Source organism: Zootoca vivipara, chromosome 13 (assembly GCF_963506605.1).
Source record: "Zootoca vivipara chromosome 13, rZooViv1.1, whole genome shotgun sequence".
Lineage (NCBI taxonomy): Eukaryota > Metazoa > Chordata > Lepidosauria > Squamata > Lacertidae > Zootoca > Zootoca vivipara.
The window spans coordinates 13,632,655-13,648,923 of NC_083288.1; the positions used below are offsets into that span (position 1 = coordinate 13,632,655).

Sequence of the window (16,269 nt, forward strand, 5' to 3'; positions counted from 1 at the left end):
ACACCCGCCCAGAGAAATGGAATCCCATTTTGCCACGAAACCAACAAAAATAGGCACTGACCAGCTGCTGCAACTGAGCTAAACATCTAGAAGAGAAGATGCCTGTTAACTGCAAGAAAGCTAGATGCAACTTCTTTGCAATGAAGGAAGATAATATATATTTGCAAAAAGTTTTGATATTCCACGTAGCAAGCCTAAGCATACTTATTTGAAAATAAGTTCCATTCAAATAAATGGAAGGGTTCAAACAAGCACTCTCAAAATCATAAATATAAATGCTACTTTCTGAACGATGGTGAGGGGAGAGAAGACTGAAATTTTTACCTTCTTTTTCTTCTTCTCTCCCCTCCCCTTCAAATTCTTTTCCCTCTTCCGCCTTCAAGAATTTCAGCCATTATTCTGTTCCTTGAAAGAGCTGTTTGCCCTGGCATAGTGATTATGCAATAGCCACAGGGCAGGTGTTTCATGATCACATTGCCAACACATGGCAGCCCTGGAGGGAATTAGCAATTAATCATCATATTCAATTCTGCTTTTTCTAAGAAGCAATTAAGAGTTCAGTTTTTAAACATATTTTAATTACTGAAAAGGAAGATGTGCCAGGTAACCCAACTCAGCTACCATTTTCGCTGGATGAAGATTCTGTACAGGATGGCAAAATACTCTCAGACTTTGGCCACAACTGCTGTGCACAACACAGATCAGAAAGAGATACTCAGTCTCCTCTTCTCTGTTCACTTGCTGGAGCTGCCAACACAATGGCTGGTATTTTGTTTTATTTTTACAGGCTGCTATGCAATCCTGGCTGGGTAATATGGGGGCAAATCCCATGATCCCTAGCTAACAGGACCAGTGGTCAGGGATGATGGGAACTGTAGTCCAAAACATCTGGAGGGCTAAAGGTTGGGGAAGCCTGATTTAAGGCAACGAAAGCATTTCTGGTTGGAATGATGAGTCTTTTGTTGCTTCAGTTCATTCAGCCCAACTTTACCAACTTTGTTTGAACTTCATTCTGCAACTTGGGGAGTGGAGGCTAGGTGATATGTTAGACAGCTTTTCTGCAGTTTACCCATTCTCTGATTATGAAACATTTTGTGGTCTGGATTTCACAGGCAGAATAGGAATGTGGGCATGGTGATGATGGCAGGATCCCTGAGTAACCACACCTTACCAATGCTATGATTAAGATGCACTACAAACATGGCATTCAAATCACAGTGCTTACTGATGAACGTTGAAATAGTGGTCATAAAAATCTCTCTATGCTCTCCTTTGGGAGGGCACCTACCCTGAAAGGCAGGGAAAGGTCAAAATACTTAAGATAAATAAAGTGCAATGAAATACCTTTGGGGTATTTCAAGCAGTTACTTCGGTTTTGCTGTTGAGGATGGCTATTGAGCCTGAGGCAGGGTGTCAGCAGGTGGACCCTTGATCTGACCTAGCAGGACCACACATGTACAATACACAAGGGGGCAACCTACAGCTCAAGGGTCAGGGTCACCTACAGTCCTCCACCACCTTCAGTGAGGTCTGCCAAGCCCTAAATAATGAACGGATAGAAGAGTAAAAGTGAGAAAAGGGTACTGTGAACAGGTGTGAGAGAGGATGAGTGAGTCTGGAAGGGAGAGAATGAATGAAGAGGCAGACAGGCAAGCTCTTCCACCTACTTTTTGCTCCAAACCTCCCCACACACCCCATCACCGGTAGATGGTCCACAGCTACCTTCCCCCAAAAGAATATGGTCTCTGACTCATCCCCGTGACAAAACCATTGATGTATGATTCTATGAAAACTAACACCCTCCTTATGGCCACTACTGGCAGTAAGATGTTACAGAATTAGACTGACATCCTATTTAAGTGACTGGATTTTAAAAACAAAAAACCCCGCAAAATCATTATCAGGATAAGATTAAACGAGCCTATCCACAGAAGGAAACTTTTGCAACCAGGTGCACTTCAGGCAGCGACCAGGAAAACGGAGTTGCCAACCAACCAGGAAATAATCCGATCGGAATCTTGCCTCTTCCCACGAACTCACCCCAATGGGCCCAGAGGCAACCCGCCCTGTCTTTCGCACGCCACTCCACGCGCACCGGGGAGCCGCATCAACGCCTAGGCGGCTTTCCGGGGCAGAGAGGGCTCGCAAGGATGTAAAAAGAGCTCCAGGTACCCGCGAGAGAAACGCTGCTCGCTGCTGCTGAAGCGCTGAGTTCGAATCGCGCGCAAACCCCCCGACCCTTAGCCTTTGGTTGATCTAACGAAAACCGCTGCCCCTTTCCCGGGCGGGCGCCACCCCAAAATCACCCTGCGGCGAAAGTCCGGACGGAGAGACGGGCAGGAGCCCCTTCCCCATCCACCAGGTGAAACGAGGGCACCTGCCTGCTTCCCCCCATCCCAGTCTCTACCCACCAATCAGAGAGATCTCTGCTCCTGCCCCCTCCCTCGGAAATTCGATGGGGAGGGGCGCCGGGAGAGAGAGAGAGAGAGAGAGACCCGCGACGCCCCGCCCACGCCCCCGTTCCTGCTTTCTTTTTACCTCAGCCGGAGGTTGGCCATGAACTCGGGCATGGAGACGGCGTCGAGGAGCACGAAGTCCGCCTTGCCGAACTCGAGGCTCTCCTGCTCTGCCATGGCGCTAGGAAGGGGCGAAGGGACCCGGCGGACGGAGCGGCGAGCCCACACGGCGGGCGAAGGCGAAGAGAAGAACGGGCGCGCGCGCCGGAGCCGGGCAGAAAAGCGCAGCCGACCGTCCGACGGAGTCTACTCGAGAAGGCCACGCCCCCTTCACCTGAGAGGCCGCTCGAGACTGGAGGCGCGCGCGTCACGCCCGAGTTGGGCGGGGCTGCGGGCAGGGAGAAGCCACGCCCACTCTCGGATGCCTGCCGCCCGGGCAACCGCCGCCCCTCCCCTCTCTCGCTCTAGGAAAAGCTTGCAGGGCCACCTGGCGGCTCGTTCCGAGCGGCGCGCTTGCGTACGACGTGACGTTCAAACGTCGTCTCTCGACGTAGGTAGCTTGGAACGCTTGTAGCCCGCCTTTCCTATCAAGGAGCTCCAGGCGAGGTGCGTGGTTTTTCTTTTCCTTTCCTCTTTTATTTCCACAACCATCTTGTGAGGTAGGCTAAGCCCACAGAGAGTGGCTTCAATGGGTTTCTTTTTTTAAAATGATTTTCAGTTTTATACATTTCCATAATTTTACAGTCATTTTAACATTTCAAAGCTTGACTTCCTTCCCCCTCTTTCTGCAGTTCCTTAAATTTATTTTTCATATTTTCTGCATACCTAAATTAACTTAATTTGTTCATTTATTCATCAGTTTTAAATATATACTCTTATGAAATTGCAGGTTATTACAATACAGTGGAACCTCGGTTTACAACTACCTCCCTTTACGAAAACCTCCGTTTACGAACGCCACAGACACATAAGTGTTTACATTCGGGTTCCACGGCGTCGGATGCGCAGACACGATCTGCGCAGCACATGCACAGAAGCGCTCTATCGGCGCTTTACGCACGCACAGAAGCGTGCCTTCAGTGAGCGAATGCCTTGCTGAGCAAACGCCTCCGCGGAATGGATTGCGTTCGCAAACCGAGGTACCACTGTAATAAGTGAGAGCTGGATCATAAAGAAGGCTGATAGCCAAAGAATTGATGCTTTTGAATAATGGTGCTGGAGGAGACTGTTGAGAGTCCCATGGACTGCAAGAATATCAAACCTATCCATTCTTAAGAAAATCAGCCCTGAGTGTTCACTGGAAGGACAGATCCTGAAGCTGAGGCTCCAATACTTTGGCCACCTCATGAGAAGAGAAGACTCCCTGGAAAAAACCCTGATGTTGGGAAAGATGGAGGGCACAAGGAGAAGGGGACGGCAGAGGACGAGATGGTTGGACAGTGTTCTTGAAGCCACCAACATGAGTGACCAAACTGCAGGAGGCAGTGGAAGACAGGAGTGCCTGGCGTGCTCTGGTCCATGGGGTCACGAAGAGTCGGACACGACTAAACGACTTAACAACAACAACAACAATCCTGCCAATGTTCTTATCTGTTTACAGTTTGTTTGTAAATATTCAATAAACCATTTCTTTATTATTATTATTATTAATAATAATATATTTTTATTTATACTTTTCAGGTTTATACATTTCACTGATTTTACAATCATTTTGACATTTCAAAACTTGACTTCCTTCCCCCTCTTTCTTTGGTTCCTTAAATTTATTTTTAATTTATTTTTGACATATCCAAATAAACTAAATTTGTTGATTTATTCATCTGCTTTAAATACTTACTCTTATGAAACTGCAGATTATTACAATAATCCTGCCAATGTTCTTATCTGTTTACAGTTTGTAAATATTCAATAAATGATTTCCATTCTTTTATAAAAAGTTTGTTACCTTGATTTCTAATTTTTCTGGTAAGTTTTGCTGTTTCTGCATGTTCCATAAGTTTTTCTATCCATTCTTCTTTCGCTGGGACTTCTTTCGATTTTTGAGCAAGTAACATTCAAGCCGCTGTAGTCACATATATGAATAAATTTCTGTACAGTTTGGGTAGTTCTGTCCCTATAATTCCCCAAAGGAAAGCTTCTGTGGTTTTTTGTTTTGTTTTTTTACAAACATTATTTTAAACATCTTTTTCAATTCATTATATATCATTTCCCAGTAAGCTTTAACCTTACTACAAGACCATCACATATGATAAAAACTTTCTTTCTCTTTACATTTCCAGCATTTATTTGATTTAGATTTATACATTTTTGCCAGTTTACTTGGTGTTAGGTACTGTTATAAGAAAAACTGTGCTCCTTTCCCTTATGGGGTATCCAAGAGCCCATATAGAGTCATTAAGTGGGCTCCCTGTTGGTAGGAGAAAATAACAGAGGCCAACCAGAGAGTATTGAGAAGCAAAGCAGCTAGTAAGCCTGATCTTTATTAAACTGTTGCAACAGGGTCCTCATTTACCACACGCAGGAGAGAGGAGGAACCCAGAACAATGGTGTGCAAGCCCTTATATAGACTTTTTAAATTGCCCACCCTGTAGCTCAAGACTACTCCCAAAAACATCATACATACATCACAGAAGGAGGCAGGTCTACAGCAGAAATACATCACAGGAGGCTATCTACAGCAGAAATTCTGTCTGCCAGGATACCTGACAGTGGTCACTGATTGCTTTACCTGGGCAGCCCTGCCATTCTTCTATGCTGGTAAATACTTAAATTTCTGAATGCAGGCCACAGGCTCACAGACAAATACGCCCTTAGGACAGGTAAACAAAGGACAATGAAGAGGCTTTCCCCTTTCCTTCCTCCTTGCAGAGAAATATTTGAGGTCAATTTGGGAGGGTCAAAATGGTTTGGGAGGGTCAAAATGGTTTCAGGATTGCTCTCCTGTACTATTTCAGACACGTGGTTTATATACTTAGGTGTGTGTTTCCCTTGTACATTTATGAACGTTTATATTTGGGACCCTAGAATTCTTATAACAGTACCATTGATACGGTATATCATTTTCATATAATTTTCTCTTAGACCATAACATGCTGTATGTTTTCTATCCATATTCCTCAATGGGTTTCATGAGTGAGTCCAGGTTGGAGATGCTAATGCCCCAACCTTTCTTTTTTCTTTTTTAAGAATCCAATGCAATGTCTTTGGGATATTTCAAGCTGCTACTTCGGTTTTGCTGTTGAGAATGGATAAGGAGGATGAGGCAGGATGTCAGCCTCGGCGGACCCTTGATTTCATTGCATTTTTAAAACAAAGGAAAAAGAATATTTATTGCAGAGTTTTCCAAACTTTTCATGCTGCTGACGCTCTTTTTAGACATGCAACATTTCGCGACACGGTCATTCCATTTTACTAGCAAAGCAGAGGTGAAACTATCCCCTTTGCAGCCTACACACTGCATTAAACACGCTAATGTGTCACAAGGCACAGTTTGGAAAGTTCTGCTTTATTGTTCTGTTATGAGAGGAGAAGCACAAGTTAGGTAGAGACCTTCCCCGATAAAGGGGACAACAAGAAAAGAGAAAATGCACTAGTAAAGTGGACTTAACGAAAACATGCAATGCAGCTTCCCATAGCTGTCATAAAAAGAACATGCTGTGAGATGCAGCAATCTCTTCGTTGGACGCTAATCCTAGCTGTTGCACTGCACATGTCTCCTTACAGAGTTTCTGCTCTCTGACACAAAGGCAGTAAACCAATGTACTATTATTATTATTATTATTATACTCTACCTTTTCCCCCGACAGGGACTCAAGGTGGTTTTCAGATAATGTAAGAATAGTTAAAAACATGGGGGGACGGGGGACGGAACACACACCTATAATTAAAAAAACAATCTAACATTAATAGAATTAAAACTCTCTGTAGGAAAGATCTATTAAAAACATACAGACAATCGCACCAAAAACAGCAGGGCACCAGCCCTTTCGTTAAAAACAGTCAGGTCTCAAAAGCCTGTGGAAAGACAACGGGGGGCGGGGCGGGGGGACCAGTTCAGCTTCTCTAGGGAAGGAGTTCCCAGGTTGAACTGGAGCAAAACAATGTAAACGTTGACTTGGGGATGTGGTGCTCATCTCGCTTTCAGGCCAAGGGAGTCGGTGTTTGTCTGCAGGCAGCTTTCCAGGTCATGTGGCCAGCATGACTAAACTGCTTCTAGCACAACGGGACACCGTGACGGAAGCCAGAGCGCACGGAAATGCCATCTACCTTCCCGCCGCAGTGCTATCTATCTCATTGCACTGGCATGCTTTTGAACTGCCGGATTGGCAGGAGCTGGGACAGAGCAACGGGAGCTCACCCCGTCACAGGGATTCAAACCGCCGACCTTCTGATCAGCAAGCCCAAGAGGCTCAGTGGTTTAGACCACAGCGCCACCCTCGTCTTGGAGCAGCCACCACCAAGAAGGCCCTCTTCCGTGTCCCCACCAAGTGTCCCTGCAAGGGTGGCGGGACCAGGAGAAAGCCGTCGCCCGAAGATCACAAAACCCAGGCAGGTTTCGGGAATGCTGTCTTTCGGATAGCTTGCGCCTAAGCTGCATAGGGCTTTATAGCTAACTAGTGTCATTCAGCCCGTTAAAATAAACGGGCGCTAGAGCGCGTGTCTCGGCAGCGGCAAGGCCGGATCACAACCCCGGCGCTCGGCTATAGGAGAAGCCGGGGCCGCCGCGGCGCTGCCTCCTCGGCCAGGATTTACCCGCCGGCCCCGGGATCTATCCACCGTCGCCTCCTTTCCGCCCCTTGGTTGGCTGCCACCATGGGCGCCGCTGGGAGAAGGCGAGAGGTGTCGGAGCTCAGGCAGCCAAAAGCAGAAAGGAGGCGGCGGTGGGTGGATCCCGGGACCGGCGAGCCTACTCCCCGTAGGGGAGGCGGCTGAGGAGGAGGCGGGCTGAGGAGGGCGGCCCGGGCCGAGGCGGCGGGCGTCGAGCTGAGGGGGCCGCCGGGGAGGTCAGTGGCGAGGAGCGCCCCCTTTAATTTGGGTTTGAGCCCGCAACTGCCGCCGCCGCCCTCCCTCCAAATCTCCCCGCTTCTCCTATTCAGGAGTGCGCCTGCAGGGGCAACAGGAGTGAAACCCAGCCGTGCGGCTGAAGGGGCAAGGCGACGCTGGCGCTAGCGGGGATTGAGGGAGACTGTCGGCGCCGTCGTTCTCCTCAGCCATGGCGGAGAGAGGGGCGCTCGGCAGCCAGCGGCGCTACCTCACGCCTTCACTGCACCAGCCGGCATCCAACGCCTCAGCCTCTTCGGCGTCCCCGGCTGCACAGAGCATTTCAGGGCGGCAGCCGACGACGACGACGGTGCTACAGTAGCAGCTGCTTCCGGCGGCGGTGGCGGCGCCTTCATTGTCTCAGCCGGCCGCTCTCTGCGCTCCAATCCCTGTGTCCATGGGGCACATGCGCAGTAGCGCGGACACAGGGACACAGGGAATCTGGACGCAGAGACACTTGCACATTATTATATAGGATGACCAGCGCTTTGAATTGTACCCCTGAATGTCAGCTGCTGGGGATTATGGTTGGGTAGAGTGCTGTTGAGCTCGGTTTCTGCTTCAGAGGCTTCTCCTAGGGTTTTTATTGGCCACTGTGAGAGCAGGACAGTGAACTAACTGGGCCTTTGGCATGGGCGTAGCCAGGGGGGCAGGGAGGGGCACCCCCCATAATCAATAAAAATACATAGCAAAGTGAGGTTCTCCCCCCCCAAAAAAAAGACCTGCCCCCCTAATAAAAATCCTGGCTACGCCCATGGCCCTTTGGTCAAATCCAGCGGTGCTGTTCTTCTAATATATTATCTAAAACATTTCCCATAATCCTTTTCAACACGTTCGATTCCATGGCAAACTCCCAGGGGTTGTTCAGCGGAAAGGTTGATGTGGAAGCTGCCCCCCAGAAGCAGAAAATGAGAACTGCTGTTCCGGATTTAGCATCCTCTTATCAGCTCAGGTAGACTGGGACCACAAATGACACATTACAAATTTAAATTTAAACCAAGGAGATGAGAATTTGTTGCACCTGGAACTGATATGATGCTAGTAACTCAGCTGATGACACTTTGCCACTTGCTTTCCTAAATGAAGAAGCTTTAACTTCTTAAACCGCTGCATATTGGAAGGCTAAAAAGCATAGGGACAAAGCCGCTACGAAGAAAAGGTTGGGGGGAGAGAGCTCGTTCTATTAAATGCTGTGCTAAACCTTAGCTATAGGTTTACTCATCCACATTTTAGGCTATATAGCCCAACTTCCTTGTACTTCATGTTTTCTTTAGTGCAACTGTGTCCTTCCTCATTCTCCCTACTTTAGGCATGAATTGTAGTCTAGTTTCCTTGACAGACCCAAAGTTTGCAAGAGTGCTTTAAATGCTGCCTTAGTCTGGATTTCCAGCTCTTCAGCCACCTCCTTGCGTCATTAGCTGTTGCTTGGGCTACAGGCGGTAGTAGATAAGCTTTTTGCAGCGCAGAAATAAGAATGATCACCTGAGAACTGATGAAGATAAAATAATGCCTTGTGAGGAATGGCTAAAAACAATGCCTTATGAGGAACGGCTTAGGGAGCTGGGTATGTTTAGCCTGGAGAAGAGAAGGTTAGGGGGGGATATGATAGCCGTGTTCAAATATATAAAAGGATGTCATATAGAAGAGGCTGAAAGGTTGTTTTCTGCTGCTCCAGAGAAACAGACATGGAGCAATGGATTCAAGCTACAAGAAAGAAGATTCCACCTAAACATTAGGAAGAACTTCCTGACAGTAAGAGCTGTTCCACAGTGGAACTTGTTGCCAAGAAGTGTGGTGGAGTCTCCTTCTTTGGAGGTCTTTAAGCGGAGGCTTGACAGCCATCTGTCAGGAATGCTTTGATGGTGTTTCCTGCTTGGCAGGGGGTTGGACTGGATGGCCCTTGTGGTCTCTTCCAACTCTATGATTCTATAAGCTAATGGAATACCTGTAAGGGTTTAGTTTAACAGTGTGTAACCTCAGTGCTATAATCCTATAGACCAGGGGTGTCAAACTCAAATTCATCGGGGGCCGCATCAGCAGTTTGGTCACCCTCAAAGGGCCGGTTGTATCTGTAGGACTATGTGTCCACTCTTTATTATCATAAATTATTGTCACTGCATTCAATTATTACTGTTTTTTTGTAATAATGTAAGTAATAACTAGCTCTGAAAGCAGAAACATAGTCAGAATAATGGCAAGTAGATATTCAAATGTACAATTATTGTACAATTTATTGAAAAATGATTTTTGGTAACTGCACTGGGTGGTGGAGGCTCGCTAGGGTTTCATGCAGGAGCTTGGCTGAGCTACTGGTACCTGGAGATGCTGGGGTCCTTCTGCATGCAGGACAGATGTTCTGCCAGTGAGCCACCACCCTTCACCAAAGGGACTGGCTGAGGGTGACTCACTGGAGCTGCTCTCCTGGTTCCAGGGTTTAAGGGCCAGAAGTATAAAGCAGCATCCTATGTTTCTGAGGAGAGGGAGAGGGAGGGGAGGGGATGGAGGAAGGAAGGAAGGAAGGAAGAAAAGAGGGAGCGGGAGGGAGAGAGGAAGGAAAGAGGTGAGAGAAAGAAGAGTAGGAAAGAAGGAATAAAGAAGGAAACAAAAAGAAAGAGGGAGAGAAGACAGAGATAAAGAAGGAAGGAAGGAGAGGGAAAGAAAGAATAAGAACGAGAGAAAGGAAGAAAGGAAGGGAAGGGGGGGGGTCGCCGCCTTGATTCAGCGCCAGAAAAGAGCGCGAAGGGACCCAGGGGCAAAAAGCATTTCCCGTGCAGCATGAGGCAGCGGGTGTCCATTTTAGGAGAAGTGCGCAAAGTCTCAGAGTTGCACGTTCGTGAGGCTGAGCCGCTGCTGAGCTCACGTTCATGAGGCTGAGCCGCGGCAGGAGGAGGAGGAGGTGAGGCAAGAGGAGGCGGAGGCAGCGGCTTGCCGGGTCGGTGCCCAGCAGCACCGTGCGGAGAGTCCCGAGCCTCTGGGACGCAGCAGTGCTCTGTAGCACTTTGAATCCTCCTCCTCCACGCGGCGCTGCTGGGTGCTTTGTCTGTGCCTCAGTAGCAGCAGCAGCAGCCGTTTCCAGGCACCGAGCCGTGGTAGGAGGAGGAGGATTCAAAGTGCTACAGAGCACTGCTGCGTCGCAGAGGCTCGGGACTCTTCGTGCAGCGCTGCCGGGCGCTGACCCGGCAAGCTGCCTCCTCCTTCTCCTGCTGTGGCTCGGGGCGCTCCATGCAGCGCTGCTCCGGCTGCCTTTCTACCCCCCCGCCCCCAGCTGTTTGTTGGCGCTGCACTTCAGCAGCAAGGTCCCGCTGCTGGGTCCCGCTGGCTGGGGCGCTCGGCGGGCCACATGACGAGGTCTGGCGGGCCGGATTTGGCCCCCGGGCCTTGTGTTTGACACCCGTGCTATAGACTGAGGCTATAATCTGACCTAGAACGTTTATCTGGGTGCAAACTCCATTTAACCCAATGGAAGTTCCTTCTGAGCAGATATATAGGCTTGTGTTATGAGCTACTTGTAGCTCACTAGGGGTGGAAAACACGAGCAAAATCAAGCTTTGTAGCTTTTTCCGTACATGCAGATGGAGATTACAAATGCTGCTGCTGCTTCCACCCGCTCCCCAGTATCAGACAGACACTCACATAAATAGCATTAGACAAGACGGAAGGACAATTTCATGAGTTTTGTATGGAAATTGGCCACTAGATGGTGCCTAGCTTGGAATGCGTATAGACTTGTGAGATGCTGGTTCCCAGTTTAGTACTTAGAAACTTTGTTTTAGGAGTTTTGCCTTGTTTCACATCTTAATCTGTGGTTCTTCTAAATAATAATAATGCAATTATAAAACAGAGGCAACAGGAAGGACTGTAATCGAATATTCCTAATGTCTGAATGCTTTTGAATAAATTTTATTTCTAAGTAGGGCACGTAGGATTAAACTTTCAGTGAATCCCTCTTGAAACCTTACCTTGGTTTGTCAGCACTTTTGTGATCGTGCCCTTACTCCTTTATAGCTGCAATGAAGGAAACCTTGGTCCCTTATCAGCAAGGTGGTCTCTGTTCCTCAACACTGGCTCACATCATTCCAAACAGAACGAAGAAGAAACAGCTATTCAGACTACAGCTACAAGATTCTAAAATGGGTAAATATTAAACCAGGAAGCACACCCCAGCATGCATGATGGAGGGTTTGCTTGATGTTTTTATTCAAGTGTCAAATTCAGTTTCTTTTATATATATATATATATACTAGCTGGGCCGGCCACGCGTTGCTGTGGCTCAGTCTGTTAAATGGACCTTCAGAGTCCCCCTTCAGAGTCCCCTAACTTCAGAGTCCCCCTTCATTTAGCATACAATCATTCCCTCCAATACGCATGTTGTTTAAAATTCCGCCCCGTCCCAACCCTGACTCCCCCACCCAAGCGTGTTCGTGAAATCCCCGCACCCCGTCCTGACACATTCATCCTCCCCAAAGGCAGGGCCCTCCTCCACTCAGTGCCCCCGTTCCTCACCCCAGTCGCATGACGGCACGACACCCCTCTCTCTGTTCCCTACGCTGCGTGACGTCATCTCCCTTCCACGTGACGGCACCCATCACCCCAACCCCTCTATCTCTCCCCCTCGCAAACCTCTGTGGCCTAGCCGGTTCTCCCGGCTGGCCAATGCTGGGCATTGCTGTTGATTTCTGTTAAAGGCTCATATTCAGTTGGTTGACGTGGTCTTCTGTGATGTCACCGATAGTGTGCAGCCAATGGCAGCAGCTGTGGCCGTGTTGACGTCCAGCAGATGGCGCTATACCAAAGGAAATGTCTTCAGTTCCTTTGACGTCCACTGGAGGGTACTGTGGGTTTTTTAAACCTATAATCATGTTTTCACCTGTCTCAGGTGTGAAATCTGTCTGCACAAACTGCCTTAGCTTCCTTGCATATTCGCATGTGACATTGTGTCAAAATTTTAATGCAATCGGTCCAGCGGTTTCGGTTAAAAGTGGAGACGCAAACATGCTCTGGTTACATTTATATATATTTATAGATGATAGATAGATAGATAGATAGATAGATAGATAGATAGATAGATAGATAGATAGATAGATAGATAGATAGATATAGATATCAATTTATTTATTTGGTTTTTCAAATTATTTACATATCACATATCCAACATACATCATAAAAACGATATTCCAAAGACTTCCCTGGACTTCCTTCCTCGCCTTTGTGGGTCCTATTGTTAATCATTTTCTCCTGCATCTTTTATAATAATCCCAATCTTTTACATCTCCATTATATCCAAAATTCACCATTAAACTACAAGCGTTATTCCAGGATTGGAAATTCAGTTACGTTTCTCATCTATTTTTGCATGACCATGACAGGATGGGCCAAGAAGGATTTGTCTCCCATATATGCTACAATAGGTTTGGTGAGGCTCGCGGTGCAGTCCTAACCCGTGTCTACTCAGAAGTCCTATTGGATTCAGTGGGGGCTGGTATTGCAGCCCCAGAAAGTGTATGTGGCATTGCAGCCACCATGCCTTTTCCTTAAAAGGTAAAGGACCGTATTTTTCGTTCCATAAGAAGCACCTGACCATAAGACTCACTTAGTTTTAGAGGAGGAAAACAAGAGAAAAAAATTATTCTGAATCAATGCCGCTGGCAGCGGCGGCGGAGGGGGGAGCAGCCCGCTTTCTTTTTTTAAAAAATATATTTTTATTGATTTTTTACATATACATCCATCAAACATTTAACACTCTTCCATGTTTTATACATTGTTTTTGACTTCCCTCAGCCACTTCTGGAGATTTCCCTACTTTATAACTTCTTCTTGTAATTCTGATTTCACTATTACTTTATCAACCCTCACTCTATTTTCATCATTTTAAATCATTTTTATAATATTTCATATCATTCTCCTTACAAAACTTCCTGCAAACCTACTAGCGTAATCTGTTGTTTGCAATTGTCTTTCAAATATTTCTCAAATTTTGTCCAATCCCTTAAGAACTTCTGGTCCCGTTGGTTTTGAATTCTTCCTGTTATCTTGTCCAATTCTGCGTGTTCCATCAACTTCATTTGCCATTCTTCCTCATGAAGTGGCCAAAGTATTGGAGCCTCAGCTTCAGGATCTGTCCTTCAGATTTCCTTCAGAATTGATAGGTTTGATCTTCTTGCAGTCCATGGGACTCTCAAGTCAAGAGTCTCCTCCTGCACCATAATTCAAAAGCATCAATTCTTCAGCGATCAGCCTTCTTTATGGTCCAGCTCTCACTTCCATACATCACTACTGGGAAAACCATAGCTTTAACTATACGGACCTTTGTCGGCAAGGTGATGTCTCTGCTTTTTAAGATGCTGTCTAGGTTTGTCATTGGTTTTCTCCCAAGAAGCAGGCTCCTTTTAATTTCATGACTGTTGTCACCATCTGCAGTGATCATGGAACCCAAGAAATTAAATCTCTCACTGCCTTCATTTCTTCCAGTTCTATTTGCCAGTAGGTGATGGGACCAGTGGCCATCATGATGTTGAGCTTCAGACCATATTTTGCGCTCTCCTCTTTTGCCCCAAAATTAGCATCCATTAAAGGAAAATCCCCCTTTCCACCCTAAACCAGGGGTCAGCAAACTTTTTCAGCAGGGGGCCGGTCCACTGTCCCTCAGACCATGTGGTGGGCCGGACTATATTTTGGAAAAAAATATGAACGAATTCCTATGCCCCACAAATAACCCAAAGATGCATTTTAAATAAAAGGACACATTCTACTCATGTAAAAACATGCTGATTCCCGGACCGTCCACGGGCCGGATTTAGAAGGCAATTGGGTCACATCTGGCCCCCGGACCTTAGTTTGGGGACCCCTGTCCTAGACTATTAAATGCAATCTCCCTAACAGAGGAAGGTTGCCCAGTCACTGTAGCATTATTTTAGGGCATTAATGCCAGGCTCTCAAGTACTTTTATCTGCTGCTAACCGCTTCCTCCACCTCCTCTTTTTTTTAGGCACATAAAATCGGGTCCTGGGCATTCTTTTAGAATGAGGCGAGGGCAGCTAAAGTTGCGTGTGAATTAAAAAATGACTGTGGCAGCACTGGAAGGAAATCAAGAGTTCCTCTGGCATGTTTCAGGACAGCCATTGCCTGGTAACACTTAGCAAGTCAAAGCATCACATAGTTAAATTGCTATCATACTTGAGCCCTATAGGAAATGACTCAGCCTGCTCTTCTTCAAAAGAGGATGAAAGAAGAGAGTTCTGTGCAGCGTCTTTGGAAGTGAGACATTATTTATGCATTTGTTTTTCATCGTTGTGAAAGTCACTTGTGCTAGGTATCTATTGGCTTCATTGGTTTTGAAAGCTATGAATACGAATCCTGAGTCCTCGGGATAGGGAGAACTGAATATATATATTTTTTAAAAAGTTACTGAATGTGTGCTGTTTTGCTATTTTTGCTTATTGACACCACTCCCAGAAATCTGCAGAGAAAGCCAAGATGTTAATGCCCATGTAAACGTATGCTGGCACATTAACCGCCGAACAAAATGGTAGCAGCAAATAGTTTGGGCTCCTCTAATCGAAACTCATTTGATGTGCGGGAAGGAAAACCCTTGTTTTGCCTTTAGACGTTTTTAAAAAAATGCAGATTTCAATACGAACGCAGTTCATTATCCCATATTGAAAGTTTGAAGCGTTTGCAGCTGGGAGTATGACGGCTTTGCAGTGTGCTTCACTTTGAGTATTGCACGTTGGAGTCAGGGCAATGAAGAGAAAGTGTTTTACAGGAAGCCTGCAATGTAGTCTAGTACCCCGATTAAAGGTTGGGCTGGAAGAGTCCCAGAGCAGTCCTGTAGCTTTGTCCTGTGCTGCTATCCCTACACCGGTGGGGTTAAGAAAGTAACGCACAACCCTGCTGTTTAGTCTTGTGTTTATATGCAGAAAGATGTTTAGTCCGATTCAGACAAGCTGCTCCCCCATTCTTAATACTCCCATTCTGCAGCTGTCCTGAGAGTGGCTTGTGATCGCTACCCCTGTAAATGTAGCTTATCTTTCCACCCTTGTTCCTTTTAATATCATAAATCTCTGCATATTTTACAAAAAACTAAACCATTCAGTATTCCATTATTACATCCATCAAAACTTATTTACAGTACACTGTTGAATTTATCTTAATGCTTCCAACGCTTTGTACACAATTTCCCATGTATTCAATAAACGTTTTCCAATCTTCTCTAAACATATGTTCTTCTTGTTCTCTTTATTCTATATGCTAAGTCTGCAAGCTGCACATACTGTATTCTGTCAGTTGCCATTCTTCTTTAGTTGGGACCTCGCTCGTTTTCCATTTTTGGGCTAACAAACACAGGCCACATTAGTGGAATATACATAAGCAACCTTTTTTGACACCTGGGAATTTCCGTCTGAACTATCCCCAGCGAAAAGAACTCTCTTTTTTTGGAAAGGTACTTTTAAACATCCCCCCCCCAATTCATTATGGATTATTTCCCAGTACTCTTCATAGCTGCCAAGTATCCCGTATCCGCCGGGAAAACCCATTTTTTCTTACCGTTTCCCGGCGGTCTCCCGTTTGGTGAAAAATCCCGGTATTGTCCCTTAAATTGGCTTCTGCCCGGCGGCCATTTTTCTGGTGCCGCTTTGCCCTTCTATGGGCACCAGAAAATGGCGGCGCCGGCGCCGGAAGTCGCTTCCGCGCATGACCGGAAGTTGCGTGACGCGACTTCCGGTGGTGCTTTGCCCTTCTATGGGCATCAGAAAATGGCGGCGCTGGCGCCGGA

The 16,269-nt window shown here is 46.7% G+C and overlaps 1 protein-coding gene across 1 annotated transcript in view; it reads right to left on the reverse strand.

Annotated features, from left to right (window-relative positions):
- MYO1D (myosin ID) overlaps positions 1–2,775 on the reverse strand; it is a 166,596-nt gene extending 163,821 nt beyond the window's left edge. Inside the window, exon 1 of the mRNA XM_035136261.2 lies at positions 2,539–2,775. Within this exon, the coding sequence (XP_034992152.2) occupies positions 2,539–2,633 (95 nt within the window). The 5' untranslated portion in view covers positions 2,634–2,775. The remainder of the gene's footprint in view (positions 1–2,538) is intronic.
- Between the last annotated feature and the right edge of the window lie 13,494 nt (positions 2,776–16,269).